The sequence below is a fragment of the Furipterus horrens genome, unplaced genomic scaffold, assembly GCF_987537825.1.
Source record: "Furipterus horrens unplaced genomic scaffold, mFurHor1.1.pri manual_scaffold_7, whole genome shotgun sequence".
NCBI classification, from domain to species: domain Eukaryota; kingdom Metazoa; phylum Chordata; class Mammalia; order Chiroptera; family Furipteridae; genus Furipterus; species Furipterus horrens.
This window is the reverse complement of record NW_028327177.1, coordinates 102792373-102809358: the sequence shown is the minus strand read 5'-3', so window position 1 is coordinate 102809358 and position 16986 is coordinate 102792373. Positions and strand designations below refer to the sequence as shown.

Genomic DNA, 16986 nt, shown 5'->3' with positions numbered 1-16986 from the left:
CCACCGCGCCTCTCCGGTCTGCTATTCACTCGCCTCGGTCCTCCCATAAATCCGCCTTCACCGAGAATCGAACCAGCCGGAGCAGAGCTCCAGCACACCAAGCCCCTGTGAGGAGTCTCCACGGCGTCTGCCTCCTGAGGATTCTGCTTTCGCGCCCGCTGGTCACAGGCCTCCCCAGACTTCACTCCAGAGTCGACTCCTCATATCGTCCTGCCTCGCCCGTCGCCTGCACCAGTGCTCCTTTGTCTCAGCTTTCCTTCAGTACTCTACCATCTCACACTGCCGCCCCGAATGCGGCCTGTAGAGGGGCTTTCTCTGGGACTGGGAAAGGAAGTGTGTGGCCCTGAGGCAGCCTGTCTGCCTAGCCCCGTTGACAGGTCTGGCTGCGTGGGCCCAGGAAAGATGTTATGTAATTTTTTCCCTTCTGGAGAAAAGTCACAAAAAGCTAGGAGATTTGCGCTTTTATCTGAGTGATTTTTTAAAAAAATCTTCTAGCATAGTTATTTTTTTTGCTCTATTAGATTGCAAATTCCTTGAGGGCAAGATTTGCAGCTGATTTCTTTGTGCCCCACACATTACCTACTAGGGAGTACCAGGAATTTGGTATCATCAGTCAAATGCTGTGGTTATGTTATACTCCCTGAGTAGCTCCAAGACCCTTGGTACCTATTCCCTGTGATTGTCTCATCCACTGGTACACCAGCCCACAGGTAACTAGCACTTCGAAGGCATTCCTTCAATGAATGTGAATCAGAAAAGGTGCCAGGATTGGGAATGAATGCAGAGAAACCCTATACATTCCTGCTCTGTCCCCAGTTAAGAAGGGGAAGGTCACAACTATAGTGACTCTGAAGCATTTGGCCCATCATCCTACTGGCAAAAGACTTGAAGCATCTGAAGTTCATGAAAGAATGGGGAGTAGACTTCCTTCAGTTCAGCATACTGGTTAAAGAGCCAGCTTTGTAGACAAACAGACCTGAGTTAAAATCCTAGCTCTGCAACTTCCTAGTTGTGAGAACTTAGGCAAGTTAATTTTTCTAAACCTGTGTCTTTGTGGTGATAACCACCCTACTATTAACCTTCCCTAGAGTTAATGCAAGGATTACATGAAACTGTATCTAAAAGTGCTCAGCACAGGTACATAGGAGCTGTCCTATTATATTTGCTGTTGTCTTATAAATGCAGTATGCACAGCAGCCAGCAACCACTTGGGCCCAATTATTTGCCATCCCTGGGGGACAGAACCTCCCTTTGTCCTGGTAGAAGGTAAGAACCAAGAATTCCAAACAATTTATTTTCTAAGAATCAATATATTTTCTTCTTTTGAAATAAATACAAACCAGTTTGAAAGGTGGGGGAATCAATGGGAAGAAGGGAAGAGGGGACAGGCCCCAGTCTTTTTAGTACCAAATGACTCTGGCGCGACCCGGAAACGCAGTTACAAATGAGAATAATTTAAATTCTCCACTAATTACAGTATTTACAACAGCAGGGGAGGGGGGTCACCTAGTGCCCCTCTTCTGGGCTGGACAGACATCAATCCCACTGTTAGGCTGGGGAGATGCCTGTTCACCTCACCACCTGCACGGCCTCAGGCCACTAGGCAGTTATGGATTCTCCTGGCATTAGCAGGCATAGGTGGTGGGATGGCCTGCTTTATGCAGTGTCCTAACCTTCGCCCACCAACCTGCACTACAATGCTGTGAGGTCTCTGGAGCTTTCTGGCCCGTGGGACCTCCCCTTTCCTTGCGCAGAGCCACCATGGGCTCTTGGAGTGTTCTGTACAGTCCAGCTGCACTCAGGGCAGGAGGGACCTCCCCCACCCGACTTCCCCTGAGACTGGCCCCAAGACCAGGAATGAGTCAGTGCAGAGGCCGGTGCCACTCCAGGACAGTGAGTAAAAAGGAGGAGAGAGGTCGCAGGGCACTGTAGGTTGGGCGGTGCTGGGCAGTATCAGTCACTATCACTGGTCTCGCTGCTCTGCTCACCCTGGACCTTGCTGCGGTGCTGCAGAGCCCTATGATAGGCGATCTGCACTGACTTGCGGATGTTAGACTTGCGGCCCTCCAGCATCTTCTCCTTGTCAAGGTCCTGGTTCACACCCAGAGGAACCAGCTTAGTCCTAGGCAGCCATTGCCTATAAGATGAGGTGGGGAACAAGTTAAGTCATCTCTGGGAAAGCAACAAGCACCAGCCTTCCTCACTCCATTCATTTAAAAATATCTCTTGAGAGCCAGGCTCTGATGGGCACTGGGGTTATAGAGACCATGAGACATGGTCCCTGCCCTCAAAGAACTACTCAAAAGAGGAGCCCTGACCTAACCTGAAATAGGTACCCTGTCCCATAGGTTCCAGGCAGACTTTACTGATATTAAATATCCTCTGCAGACAATTAAACAAAAAGATGACATATGTAAATGAGACAGAGCAGGGATTCAGAATCTGAATGTTTATGCCTGCTTTATCTCCATCCTGTCACTATGGAGGCAGAAGTGGAAAAACTCGAGTCTGGGTCGAGAAAATCTTCCATATTTGTCAGTCACTGATGGTCCTTTGTCTCCTAGCTATGGCTGTTTGTGAGCTGCTTCCCACTCAGTCACTCAGACTTACCATCAACACAACCCTTTTGCTCAAAGATCTAAGTCCCTCCCTCCACTGATATGTGATAGCTCAGTCTGTCTGTTGCTGGAACTTCCTGGCAGCCTACCCCATACTCAGGGTTGCATTTGTGGCTGTGAGTCACCAAATACTCCTCTCCTCCCTTACCAGGTTCTCTTGTTGTCAAAGAAGAGGACGAGGTAGAGATGCTCTCGGGCTTCCTGGGTCATCTGCTCCCCAAGTTTCAGCACCTCCAGTGGGGGCACAGGAATGGGAACCCCATGGTGGAACATACCTTCCCGGGGCATCTTTGGATCAATGATCTGAAGGAGTAATAAGACCTTGGTTTGGTTCAGCCCCCTTCTTCCCCAAGAATTTGGAGACTCCTTTGAAGTAGGGACAAACAAAAGTTATTATGCTACTAGGGCTGCAATGCTGACCTTCTTCCTATGCTGAACTATTTCAGAGCCCAAGGGGCAAAGAAAAGGAAAAGGGAGAGATGGAGAAACTAATTTGGAACCTCTAATTGTCTATCTGCCAAAGACCCTTGTACTCTGCAGCTCAGCAGAGTAGAAAAGTCTGATAATTGTGAGTCTACATTCTGGGGTTGACAGGCAAGACATAAGACAAGAAAAGCAGAAGCCTACCAGAGCTGGGTATGATGGATACCCTCGGCATTTGGCCCACACCAGGTCCAGAGCATCCAGGGGGGAGTCTTCATCCTCTGACAGCCAGCCAGGTCCCCGGCCCAGACTCTTTCTTACCACTTCACAGGAATGGGAGAGAGGGGGCAGATCAGCAGACAGGGAGCTGGCAAGGCTCAGGCACTGGGCCCCCAGCATCCCTGGTCTTGGGCGATGGTACTTACTACTGTGGCCCACGCTGCGGCCAGTGCCCACGGAGTAGCCCTCATTCTCAGTGCCTGAGGTATCTTCACTGCTGTCCTCTGGGAATGTGCCCCGAGAGAAGGAGGGCTTGCCCCTGCCTTGTTTAGAGGGTGTTGTGCTGTAGAAAGACAAGGGGAGCTTAGCTCAAAGGAGAAGAGTGGAGAAGGGTGTGGTAGGTGTCCTTCTTTAAACCCCTAGCACCTAGGACTTGGAAAGCAGAAGCTACTTAAAAAGAATTTCAAATCCAAATATACTCAGGGGGTTGGCAATGATTTGACTGATGTGGGCTGGATTTAGCAGTGATGGTATTGAATGCATGCCCTAAAAGCAATATTGGCCAGATTTGCCAGATCTACTTTTTTAAAAAAAGACAGAAACTGGGAATTTCATGTGGCACTTCTGGATTCATTAAAAAACAAATACACACACACACCATACTGGCCAAAAAAAAAAAAAAAAAAAAAAAAATCTGCAGGCCAAATGCAGGCCACAAGGCATCAATTTATGCCCTCTGCTCTAAAATATCAGCTGAACCCAGTATGGCTCCTCCATTCCATTATGGTGATATTCACATCTATTCTATTATCTTGCAGAGAACCTTGGGTTTGAGCCATCTTAATCTAGGCTGAGATGGCTGCCACCCCACTTCCCATAGGGAAACCCAGAAGAGCATCCCAGAGGCAGACCTTGATCTGGAGGGCCGGTACCTGGTCCGATCTGAGGCAGCGCTGCTACTGCTACTGCTGCTGGACTCAGAGTCTGAACTGCTCCGGGGAAGGCTGCAGTCATTACGGTATACCAAGAAACTCTTCTTCACTGGCTGGTTTCCACTGCTGAAGCCATTGGCTGGTAAGTCTTAGTTGGGGGAGGAGGAAAGGAATCAGTCAGGAAGATGCAGATCAGAGATGATATGGGGGTAAGAGGTACTTAGAGCCTGGCTTCCCCTTCCGTGCTGGAAAATTCCTCCAACCTTGGCCAGCAGAACCTGCTCTGGGCAGTGTCCACCACAGTTGGCTACAGCTCTGCCCCATCCCTTATACTTCCCTTGGCAGTTATAGACCTTAAGACACAAATGGCTTGAAGGGCAGGAGATCCCCAAAGGAGGGTGAAAAGAGAAAAGGTGAAGTGATACAATGGAGGGGGCCCTGGATGGGAATCTAGCTGGCTCAGTGTCTTTGGGTTTCAGTTTCCCAGTCTGTAAAATGAGGGGATTGACTTAAAAGTTTTCCTAAGGGCCCTTCTAGCTTTCATATATGGGCAAATGAAGGGATACGTGAAAGTTATGTTGGGAAGGACTGTGGCTTTGCTCACTCTCTTGGGGGACTGGGTGATGGTGAGGCTCACCCATTGGGGGATCTTCTGTGGATTTATCACTGTCGCTGTCTGAGCTCGAACTGGGCCGGGGGCTCCTACCCCGCTTGCGCTGACGCAGGGAGCCCATGATGGGGAGCTGGGGGGGCCCCACAGGACTGCCTCCGTGGCTGGGGGTCATCTGGCTCTCCCGGTTTTTTGGGGGCCGGCCCGGCCTCTTGGGCGGTCCAGCTGTCTTCGGGTTCTTTTTGGAGAACAGAACTGAGGTTCTCCTACCCACCTCATGTGCGGGGGTTGAGGACATGTTGGGACCCAGGCCTGGAGCAGAGAAAGAGAGAAGGAGAGTTGGTGAGGGGCCTGATGTGGGAAGGGTAAATGTCCAGGGTGTACCCTGGGTGTATAGGACCATTATTCCAGCTACTGTTGGGGATCATGGAATTGGGAGCAATGTCTCATTATACAAAATAGCCACAGAGGCAGCAAAGAGGCCCCTGATTAGGGAATGAGGGAGAAAGTAGAGCTAGCTATATAGGAAAGACCTCTGCCTGGGGGATGGCAGGGGCTAAGTGTGTGCTTCAGAGTCAAAGTCAGATTTGCTTTGGGGTCCACCTTGCTATGGGGTTCAGACCTTTGCTTGTCTCCTGGCTGCTGCTCTCCTCAGCAGCACTGTCTGTCTGCCCATCCTTGTCACAGGCTGCCGGGTGGGGTGTCAGGCTGCCCCGGCTGGAGGGGCCATGACGCTCAGGCCCATCTCTTCCAGTTTCCCGCTGGTGGGCAAGCTTCCGCCGTAGTGCTGTCATCTCTTTCTTGATCATCTTTGCACGCCGTGAGCGGCCCACACTCTGCTTGCTGGCATTCACTTCATCCAGCCGCTCCAGCAACAACTTCAGCTGCTCTTCCACTGGCAGGTGCTTCTGGTTCTCCAGCAGGACCAGCTGCTCTTCCTCTGCTACTAGGGGTGAGGATGGGGGAAATGGTCAGACTCAGGGAAGTTCTCTGGGCCCCTTAAACCTGGGCAGGTAGTAAGAAACCCACTCTTCTCTCCCTCAGCTTCTCACCAGAAAGAGCCATAACATAGCAGCACCAAGATGTGGACTGGCAGGCACTGCTATCCATTCACCCGGTCTAGTTTTCTAGGGAGCATTCCTGGGGATAACTTGCCTTTACTCAGCCTAACTGCTTCCTGCCCATATTGCCTGCTCCCAGGAGGGGACTTTTGGAAAGCTATTCATCCTTAGCATTGGTCTTTATGTGTGTGTGACTCATCACTCACCATCTTCAGTGTGGTGTGGGGCCTCGTCTCCAGCCAGGCTGTGGGGGATATGCATGCCCGTCTCAAAGTCGATGCCCATTTTTTCTGCTTGGCGCCGGGCCTGGCGGAGTACAGCACCACCCTGCTCACGGAGCCGCACTGCTGCCCGGTAGAAGATGGTGTCCTTGGCGTTATACTTGAGGCAGTTGCTGACGATGAGGTTGAAGTCCTCCTCAAAGTCATCAAAGTTCAGGTAGCGGTAAGCCTCCAAGTTCTGCTTCATGGTGAAAAAGTCCATGGGCTTTTTGATGTGGTCTAGATAGTCAGGTACCTGGGAGAGCAGAGTACGTGTGGCTAAGTGGAGATATGCTTCTCATTTCCCCTGAACCTCTGCTCCTAACGCCACCCCTTGAAATGCATCCAGTAATCTCCTCCCACCACAGAGGTAGGCATATAGCACAGAGGAAAGGAGGGGTGGATTAAGTCCTGACTTTACCAGTCACAAGCTGTGTGACTTTGGCAAGTCTCTTAACTTCTCTGGGCCTTCTTTTCCTGGCCTGGAAAACAGTGGTAATATTACTGCCAAATCCTCCTCCTAGAGCCATATGAGGCTTCAACAAGAAAACAGCTAGGGGAGTCCTCTGGAAATGACACCACCTTGCTTTCCTATAGCTCTTTTTTTTGTTTATCATTACGACTTATAAGGAGGCTGCTGCCTCAGGCCTCTCATTTTATACCTTTTACAGAGAAGAGTCTGCCAGTCAGGACCTAGGGCTTCAGAGCTGGTTCTTTAGGTGCTGAGCCTTCTAAAGTCTCCGCTCTAGGGTTCAGCACCCCGAAAGTGTCTTCCTGCCCTGGGATTATTCATTTGGCAGACTCAGTCCCTGCCTCTGGGGAGGGAATTCAGATTGCCTCCCATTCTGGGCCCTTAGGGTATGATAGGAATAAGACAGAGTCCAAGTGATGCATGTGACTCCAGTTCATCCTGGAGCCCCAGGGCCACCAGCCCCTCTCTTCAAGGTCCCCTCCTAGTCCCTGGCCCAGACCTGCAGCAGGGGTCCAACTGGGAGAGGAACAGAAAGAAGGTGGAGTGAGGGGAAGGGATTCTTACTTCGTCCAATTCGGTTACCTCAGACAGAGGGACCGGCTCGCTGAAGATGTTGCCTGTGTCCTTCTCTTGGAGCTGCTCCAAGGTTTTGCGAAGGAGGATGAGGAAAGGGGTCAGCTGCATCTCCATGGCAATCTGCTGGACCTTGATCTGACACAGAGAAAGGCCCAATCAGCCAGTCCCTGACAAGGCCCTTGCCAGAGAGGTCTCAGGAGATAGTCGCAGCTGGTTTGGGAATTTTCCTTCCTTCCCACCCCCAACAGCTGGGTGTACTCACTCGGGTCTACCTTCTACAAGGCCCCACCCAATGAAACTCCACAACTACTCTGGCTTTTCCCTTCCTTGATTGAACTTACAGCATTAGTTACCTATATCAAATAATTCAGATTTCCATTCATACTCTCCTCTGACAGTTAGCTTCTGGTGGGCCTAAAAGCAGACTGAGTACCAGGAGACCTAACTCCAACATCAGCCCTGTTGCTTCCTGGCTAGGTAACACATGCTTTTCCTTCTCCCAGATATGTTTTCTCTTCTATAAAATGGAGCTGACCCAGGAGTACTCACCGTCTCCCTTTTGAGTTTTTCCCGCTTGCGGATCAGCTCCACGAGCAGCCGAGCTCGCTCTAGGTCGTGCCGGAGCCGCTGCCAGGACTTGAGCTGTTCTTTGAGAGCCCAGTTCTTATCCTCAGAATCTCTCTGTAGAAGCGAAAAGGGGTCAGGAGATGATAAGGGAGCCAGAGGGAAGGATAGATCAGGAAACTTGGGTTAAGGGCAGGTAAAGCCAAAGGAGGGCGCGCAGGAATTTGCTGGCAGGTTCACCAGCTCAAGGAGGAGCTCCTCAACCTAAGGGTCCTCTGTGCCAATGCTTGGTATACACTTGCTGAATGAATGAATAAACCCATAGGAACAGTACCCTTCACAATGATAATCTGTAAGGATTTCTTCCTGAGCCTGGTTAGAGGGCTAGCTTAAAAAACAAAGAGTCTAACTAAGCCCTCAGACATTGAATGCTTTCGTCACAAATCTTGATCCTTATCCCCTGGCCCTAGTTTCCAAAGCCCACAGGGAATATGTATGACACGGTACCCCAACTTGGTCACAGTTCCTCTGAGACTGCAAGTGTGTCTGCAGGCGACGTAACAGTGGGACCCCATTCCGTGACTGCCGCTTCAGCGTCCAGTAACTATGCAGCCTCTGCATGAACTGGCTCTTCCTTTGAATGGTCAGGCGGTTGGTGATTTTACTGAGCCTGAGAAGCAGGAGAACAGATTTCCTTAAGTAAGTAAAACAAGGGTCTCTGGTTAGTTGAAAGTGTCTGAAAGGGGCTGAAGAGGGAGTAAGTCTATTTCAATGGCATCTCAGCTGACAGGAAGCCAAAACCCCAGCACTAAACCAGATCCCTAACCCTGTTCACCAAAGGGTTAGGGAGTTCGGATCCTAAGATTGCACTATAGCAGTAAACTATAGGAAATTGACTAGGTAACATAAGAGAGTTCAAAATCACTGATCACAGCCCTCATTTAGACTTATTCATGGCAGTAATTACTTAGCAGCTCCTTAAGCGTTTCCTTCCCTTCTTCACTCCATTTCGCCCTCAGTAGCAATTTCTTGTATTGTGGCCGGTAGCTATTACATCCTTTATCATTTATACCACTCCATCAAAATGAAGGTCAGTTTAAGACATGTTAGGTCTGCTATATAAAAACTGAAGTTTCTGGCTCCTAATGTAAAAATCAGGGGACCTGTCAGAGCTCATCTCTTTTGGATTTTGTTTTACTTCTACATAGCTCCTGGTAGAAAGAATATAACTTAATCCTGTCACTCCACTCAGGGCTTCTTCTTCCCTTACCAGCCTGTCTACCTGCTCCCCACATACCTGTGTGGTGGGATGCAGGGCACTGACACCACAGGTGCTGCGGCCCTCTTCTCTGCCAGGATCTTCCGTGCCTTCTTCATCTTGATCCGAGACTTGGCCTTGGCCTTCTTAACTTTCTCTGAACTCCAACTCTTACCCTCATCCTCTTCCTCATCCTCCTCCTCCTCACCCTCACTGTGGGACATGGCAGGCAGGCGGCGCGCTGAACCAGGGGGTGTATGGATGTCACAGTAGGCTGTTTTACGGACGCTGAAGGAGGTGCCGTTGGCTCCTGTCTCTCGCACAGGCTCCATCTTCATGTAAAGGCCGGCCTGTTGGGCACATGTCACGTGGAAGGCTGTGTAGCAGTTTGCCTTGTGGCACTGGATGCAGGCCCCTGACCCCCGCTGTTTGCAAATGTAGCAGGTCAGCTTCCAGCGAGCTGGAGGGATGTGCTCAATGCTGTCAATTGGCTCCAGGAAGACTGTGTTGGCGAAGCAGACCTCAGGAATCCACAGGGCACACACCACATGGGCCCAGCGCCCATCATCTGTCTGCTTAAAGGCACCACCCTTGTTGGGGCACAGGGCACAGTCCACAGCACGGGAGGGTGATTGTAGGCAGCGGCGGCATAGCCACTGGCCCTCAGGGATATAGGGGACACCATAGCACTCCTGGTGCACTGCCAGGTTGCACATGTCACAGAAGAGGATGACATTGCTGTTCTGGCATTCACCATCATTGCAGATACAGCACACGGCATCTTCATCCACTAGTGCATTGGGGTCACCTTTATTGTGGCTCTCAAAGTAGGACTCCTTCTCCAGCCGGTCCATTAAGTACTCAAAGATCTCCTGCGGAATGGGACTCACACCCTCCGTCTTCCGTCGCTCATTCATGATATCCAGCCAGATATAGTCCTCTTCATCCATGTCATACTCTACCTCCTCATCTAGCTCCTCTGCTGACTTCTCGATGTATCTGCAGTGCACACAGGCAGCTCAGCATCATATGGTTGAGATCTCCCTCCCTTAAAGACAATGGGTTACATTTGCCAAGCACTTACTCTAAGCTCCCTGTAGCTTTACATATGTTGTCTCATTCTACCCTTACCTATAGGTCCTATAATCATTCCTGTTTTGCAGAAAAAGAAACGTAGGTTTGGAGAGGTTACTTCACCTGTCCCAGCTCCCTTGTGAGAAAGTGGTAGAGCTGGGATGTGAAATTAGGCCTGCTGACTCCAAACCTCATATCCTAGTGCTACACCCCCTGCCCTGGGGTGCAGAAGCTCAGCCAGACTCCTAGAGCAAGAAAGATGTGGCAGTTAGGACCCACTGGGGTGGTGTGAATATTGGTGCAAAGAGTCAGGGGAAGGAATGTCCTCAGGTGTCACTTGCAAATTACATATAAGTTGTTTTAGCACCAGCTGGCAGTGTCCTGAATGGAGCTGCTGTAGGTCTTATCAGCTGTTGCCAACATCAGCTCAGGGCTCCCTCAAATTATAGGTACTGTGTTGTTCTCTGGATAGCCTTGGGAGAGAACCATGAGAACAGCTAAGATTTACTGAGCATTTATTATGAGCCAGACATTGTGCTAAGTTATCACATTTACTTTTACCACAGCCATAGGGTCAATGTTCTTATTGCCCTCATTTTGCCAATGAGGAAATGCAAGCTTTGAGAAGTTAATTAATTGCCCAATACAGAAAGGTCACACAACCAGGAAGTGGCAGAGCTAGGACTCAAACTCTACCCTGCAGCACTCACTGGGGCAGTAGGTTCCTGGGGGTCAGAGCAGGCTCCCATGCCCTTACCATGCTGTAGGTCACTTGGACTCTAGTACTGTAAAACTACAGAGAGCTACAATGAAAAGAATGGAGCTCTGGCTTCTAACAAACCTAAAACTAAATCCTGGCTCTGCCACTTTGTGACCTTCAGAACATAACTGCTCTTTTCTGAACCCTGGTTTTATTGACAAAAGAATTAAGATAATACTACTTATTCCCAAAGATGCTGTCAGGATTAAATGGAATTATAAAAATGAGTGGGCTACATCAAATGGCACATAGCTAGCTGCCCCTCCTCTCTCCACAAGGGAAATGGGACTCTGGTGCTAGACAGGCCAGGCAAACATAGGCTCTGGAGCCATGCTTTTTGTATGATAGCAAGCAAGTGAGCTAACTCCCTGAGGCTAGGTTTCCTCATCTTAAAGTGGTGATGCTAACATGAACCTATTTCATATAGCTATTGTGAGCGTTAAATGAGTTAATACAGGTAAAATACTTTGGATCAGTACCTGGCATGCAGAAAGTACTCAATAAATGTCAGCTTTATTATTAGCTTTTGAATAGCCCTGATCCACCACCTTGCCTTATATTATAGTTGTTTTGTGTCGAGCTTCTCCATTACAGGATAGAGGCAAGAACCATGTTTGATTCACCACATAGAAATAGGTTCTCAGTGTTGTTCATTGAAAAGTATTTGGAGGGTGGAAGGGAAGAGACTAAAATGCTATATCTATCAGAAGCAGCTTTTTACTTAGCCCTTTACCACTTCCCTAAGGTGGCTGCAATGTCCTCATCCTTGAAAAAGGATGTGGCTCAGGGCTAGTGTGAACCATAAGGCCCCTTCCGGACCTTGGCAACAGCTCTAAAACTTTTCTCTGCCATGACATACATGACATTACCTGATGATGCATAACACTTCCACAGTGCACCCAGATTACAGGCTAGCTATAGAACAGATAAGGTAGGCTAAATGTTATATACAATTCCTGGCACACCAACCTCCCTCTCCCCCTCAAGAAAATATATCAGATGCAAACAAGAGAAAGTGGTGTTATTAGAGAAATGACCTCAAATCTTCTCAAATTTATATAAAAAGCAAATCATTTTCAAAACTTGGGCAGTTTTGTTAACAGTAGTAATAAATTACATACAGTATACCTCCCAACTTATGGCAGTGCACCAGTTGAGAAATGCTGCCCTGGAGAATAGACCTGACTCCCCCTGAGGAAAGAGGGAATCTGAGTCTAGGGAGGAAGAAAAGGAGCATAATGAGTTGAGCTGAGCTGCCCATCAGAGCAAAGAGCGCCATTAGGAGGGAGCCATTAGGAGAGAGGACAGGCCCTGAGAGGGGTTTCTGTGTTGGGGGTGGAAATGACAGTCAGTGCTAACAGAAAAGAGACAATGGAAAGCCAGAAGAGGGTGGAGCTGGGCTGGTCAGATGAAAGAATAGAAGAGAGGAAGGAGACTGGCTAACACATGAACAGAAGAGAGAAGTGACATACTAAGCCAAATTACTTGGGTTCCCACAGACTTGCTTTTATGAGATTTAGTATAAGTCACATGGATTACACTTTTGGTAAATACCTTTCATATCAAAAACTTTGTAAGTCTTTCTCAGAGATCAGGACTTCTGATTAGTGGACACAAAAGACTGCACCTTAATTAACTCATCAGAATGCCCTTTTTGCCTCGGATACCAAAACTCTCCAAGGTAAATGTTATACTTGGTTTTTGTACCATCCTTTGGCTAGGCTTCCTGCATTTAATTTTACCACCATACTGCCCCCACTCCTCCATTTTTTACTTCATTTGAAAGGAATTTAGCTCACGCCTGTGACTTTATTAGGAGCCACTATGGCTAATTTTTGGAAGTGGGGTACAAAGAAACAATTAAATGAAATAAAAAAAAGAGCCATTGGAGGAGTACAGAATAGAGTTGATGTAAATACTGATTAGGCATGCTAAAAGATGGGTGACAATAAAGGAACAAATAATGGGAAAATTACCTCTGCAGATTTATAAATTGCTAATTTAGGACCTTATGAAATCAGTGTTCCTTGTCCTCTGCCTTTAGGTAGGCAGAGGAATATTAAACCTACTCTACGGATGGGGTTACTAGAACACCAGAAGCCAGATGCCTTTCCTAAGGTCACAGAGTGATGGAATGGAGAGGGTGGGAACCAGAGAAGGGATTCTTTGATAGAATGGAAATACTGCAGCTTTGGAGTCAGAGGAACCTAGGTTTTAATACTGGTTCAGCTATCTACTGGCATGTGACTTTTGGTAAGTCTGGCCCCTTTCTGAACTGTGGTTTCCTCATCTGTTGAATGAGAACAATATCTATTGGAGTGGGCTATAAGAATAACATGAGAAGGAAAAGAAAGAGAATAACATGAGGGAGTAGTTATAGTAAGTGCCACCATCATTAGTTGGAATCCTGTTCCTCTCACTGCCTTGATAGGACTAGTGTGCTCCTGCTCTCCTTTATCCCTGCCACTCTCCTATCTGCTGCCTGTCACCTCTTTCCACTTGACCAGTGTTCCACCATTGGGAGGCAGAGGTGGGTGGCCTTACCGGTAATAGGAAGTTGGCCGAGGTGGGGCATCAGGGGTGTCCTGCTCCAATTCCCGGTACACAACCTCTGGCAGCTTCGGAGTAGTGCTGGCAGAAGCATTATGGTGGTGGTGATGGTTGGAATCCTTGCGCTTCTCCTTGTTCTTATGCTTGCCTGACTTGGGAGTCGCAGCTGGCGTCTCAGTGTTCTCTTTGTTGCTGCCATTTTCAGGAGCCTCCTCGGGGGCCTCCTCATCCTCTGACACCACATCCAGGTTGTCAAAGATGCTGATGCGGTGGACGCGGCCGTGCAAGTCTACCTCCACCATGCGCTGGGCCTGTGCGTAGCTCATCACCTCACGGCCCGGTGACTGTGATACCTCTGAGGGGCTGGGTGACTGCTTGTTGGCTGGGCGTGACTGGCGCCCCTTCTTCTTGTGCTTGCGGAGTGGAGTCTGCTGGGGGGGTGGTGGGTTGTCGTGGTCATAATGGTACAGGTGGTACTCAATACCACTGTAACTCTTGTAGACCTTGCGGCAAGTCTCCACAGGGCACTCATATGGTGGCTTAGTCGCCCGCAAGTTGTGGCAGAAAGTCTTCACGTCAAAGTCCACCCCCATGCTGTCACATCTAGAATGTACAGATAAATTAGCATAGGCCTAGGAAGAATTCCTGGTTACCCACTCCACTCCCTCCAACCTTTCCTCTTTTCAAGGATCCTGGCCAGCCTACCTCTACAGCATCTCCAAAGGCCATCTCCTCCATACCATGGCCACAGTGTGGGCCTCATCACCTCTTGCCTGGTCACTCTGCCCTCTGCCTCAGCCTTCTAGCCTTATCTCACATAGTGTGGCCAGAGTGATTGTTTTACCAAGTAGCAAAGTCATTTCAATCTCTGGTTAAAATCTTTCTGATGCTCCCTACTTCAGGGTAATATCCAAATTCCCTGTTGACATTTAAGTGCTTCTTTAACTGTCTGGCTCTAGTCCTCCTTTCCAGACTCTTCTTTTCACTAGTTTCAGCTGTGCTTCTGTCTATTCAGGGCAACCTGCCGTTTCCTGAGTTATAACCTTTCATTCTTGCAAGATGATTTCTATTTGGAATGCCTTCCATACTCTCTTACAGGTGAGCCCCTACTTATTCTTCAAAACCCAGATTAAATGTTACTTCTTCTGTTATGACTTGTCTTTCCTATGGGGAGCTGTTTTCATAGCATTCCATTCTCACCTTTGTCTTCTCCCACTAGACTGGGAGCTATGCAGTGTAGATATCAGAGTTCACCTAGTCTATATCTCCCATATTCGAATAGCTGAATGAGGGGAATCACCAGATTTGGAGCTGAGAGAGATGGATGAAGACTAGTGTTAGCCCATGTAGAAGCCTGAATGGGTAGCGAATAATTTAGTCCTGGATGGACTCCAGAAGAAATCACTGGATTATAGAAAGTTAGTTCACTTTTAAGCTCTTTAGGGAGAGCCCATCTCCTGGCCCTGGCAGCTGTACCAAGCCTTAAGGATACAAACAGGAAAAAGACAATCCAGGCACGCTCAGTTCCATGCCGGTCCTCAGGGCCCTCCCTTTCTTCTCTCCTGTGTTCCTGGGTGAATGAAGACAGCAGATGGCACCAACCCCCAGGAAGCCCAGCTTAGTCAGAGACTGCCCCAGTTTCTCCAGGCTTAGTTGAGTTTAACAATTCAGCTGGGGGCTTGGCACCAATCCAGGCAGTGCCACCCTGAGATCCCTGACAAAGTGACCTCTCTAGGCCTCTATCTTCGTGCAACGTAATCAGCAACCTAACAAACCAAGTGAGCTGCTTCAGCCTCTCTGTGTCAAAGCACCTGACTTCCACATCATTAAAACTACTACTTCAACTACAGCTCCCTTCAATTTCCTACGTGCTTCTGTGCCTTTAAATGCAGACTAATTACCTAAGCATAAATAAACTCTCCTTTTTCAATGATGGGTCCCTGGTGAACACAGCAACTCTGCTGCCCGGGCTCCCTGGCTTCCTAAGTAGCACAGAGCTCTGGGCAAATGTCCCGCTGGGACTCAGCCGCAGAAGCACAGGGGAGGGAGCTGAGAACTTAGATCTGAAAGCCCGTGGGTAGGACCCAAGGCCCAGGGCCCAGGAGCGAAGCTCAGGGGGTTGGAGGAAGTAGCACGCAGGAGCCGGAGGGATCAGGCCAGACCCAGGCGGTGCCCGCAGCCCTCTCCCGGATGCGGCGACGTTTCCTTTTGTTGAAGTGTAATAAGTTAAACAGGGCTCTCCCCCTGTGGCTGACCCTGGTTGCCCCGAAGGATACACTGCTGGCTCGGGATGCCTGCTGGGAGCCAAGGCACCACTGTCAGTTCTCCCGGCTGGAAGGGCCGGAAGGGCACCTGGGCGGGGCAGCTCAACGCGCACCCCACAAAAGTAGTCAACCCCTTCCCCCGTGGCCACTCCCGCCCTTGTCCCAGGCCCGCACTCACCGGCCACCTCGAGTCCGGGTTCATCGCCGGGGCCGCCCGCCGGGGCTCCGACCCCACTTGGGGAGGCCGGCGGGGAAAGATGGGCCAGGTAGGGGAAGCCCCCAACTCCGGAGACCTCAGACCTCGCCACCCCGGCCCCCTGCCGTCCCACGCTCTGGCCCCGGCTCCCCGGGATTCCCGCGCTGACCCCCTCCGCTCCCGGTTCTGCCGGCACCCCGGGGTCTCAACTCAGTCGGCTGCCTCCCTTTTCGAGAGCCCCTAAGTTGCCCGGCGTCCGCACCCGGCACTGCCGGAACAATGGAGGCTCCGGGAGGCAGCGAGGGGACGGCGGCGGCGGAGACGGTGGCGGTAAAGGCAGGGGTAGCAGCGGCGGCGGCAGCGGCGGCGACGGCGTCTGCGCAGGGTAAACGTGGTGCCGCTGCGCTGCCGAGCTGCACTTTCGCCACAGCTCCCCGCCCGCCAGCTGAGGCTAGAGAGAACATTATCTGGCACTCGTAAGGGCCTTTGAACAGCCCACACGGCTTCTCTACCACCTCCACCTTAGAGATGAGTTTATGGAGACTGAAGTCGCCGTACTCGGGATCTGGAATTGTCGGGCCGTAAGTGGCGAATCTGCGGCCACCAACAGTGAGCGCGGGGCTGGGGATGAGGAGCCCGCCCTTCTCCCTTCCCCCTCTGTCTCCTCCCTCCCTTCTCCCTCCCCCTTGCTGGCGCCGCGGCTGCGGTAAAGACCTGGCCTTGGTTTCAGAGGCAGGCGGTGAGGCGGAGCCGGAGCCATGGGGCGGGGCTGGAGGCAGGGCCGAGAGCAAGAGGGACGCGGGTTTGAGTCTAAGCATGGCCGGGATTTATGGGTAGCGGTGGGGCGGGGCTGGAAGAGAATTAACCAGTCTACGGGGCGTGACTTGGGGAGGGGGCGTGGTTCTGTGGAGGGGGCGGGGCTATCTGTAAAGCAGGACCTAGCAAGAATAGGGACCGAACCCGGGCACAGAGGGGGGCCAAACTGAAGAGTGGGCCTCATAAAAGAAAGGGCGAGGTTTTGGATTGGCCTGGAAGGTGGAGCTGTATGGTCTAGACTAGACTGAAAGGACAGACCTGGGAAAAAAAGGCGAGGCTTCAAGGGAAGGGGCGGGGTTTTGGAAAGGTGAAGGGGCGGGACTGGACGGAAAG

The 16986-nt window shown here is 50.4% G+C and overlaps 1 protein-coding gene across 13 annotated transcripts; it reads right to left on the bottom strand.

Moving 5' to 3' along the window:
• Nucleotides 1-1290: 1290 nt before the first annotated feature.
• Nucleotides 1291-16205, bottom strand: BRPF1 (bromodomain and PHD finger containing 1). Of its 13 annotated transcripts, none has more exons than XM_090284116.1 (14): nucleotides 15820-16205; nucleotides 13372-13980; nucleotides 9033-9992; nucleotides 8243-8429; nucleotides 7721-7852; nucleotides 7160-7306; nucleotides 6070-6379; nucleotides 5425-5748; nucleotides 4830-5114; nucleotides 4172-4340; nucleotides 3467-3603; nucleotides 3246-3364; nucleotides 2767-2921; nucleotides 1291-2137 (listed from the first exon to the last, which is right to left on the bottom strand). In XM_090284116.1, exons 2-14 carry the CDS (start codon nucleotides 13968-13970, stop codon nucleotides 1954-1956), a joined length of 3708 nt encoding a protein of 1235 aa, XP_090140242.1. In that variant the 5' UTR covers nucleotides 13971-13980; nucleotides 15820-16205; the 3' UTR covers nucleotides 1291-1953. The 13 variants fall into 13 exon arrangements, with proteins under 13 accessions (XP_090140242.1, XP_090140243.1, XP_090140244.1 ...); XM_090284117.1 differs by having other exon boundaries at nucleotides 4193-4340; nucleotides 8243-8405; XM_090284118.1 differs by having other exon boundaries at nucleotides 4193-4340; nucleotides 5425-5745; nucleotides 8243-8405.
• Between the last annotated feature and the right edge of the window lie 781 nt (nucleotides 16206-16986).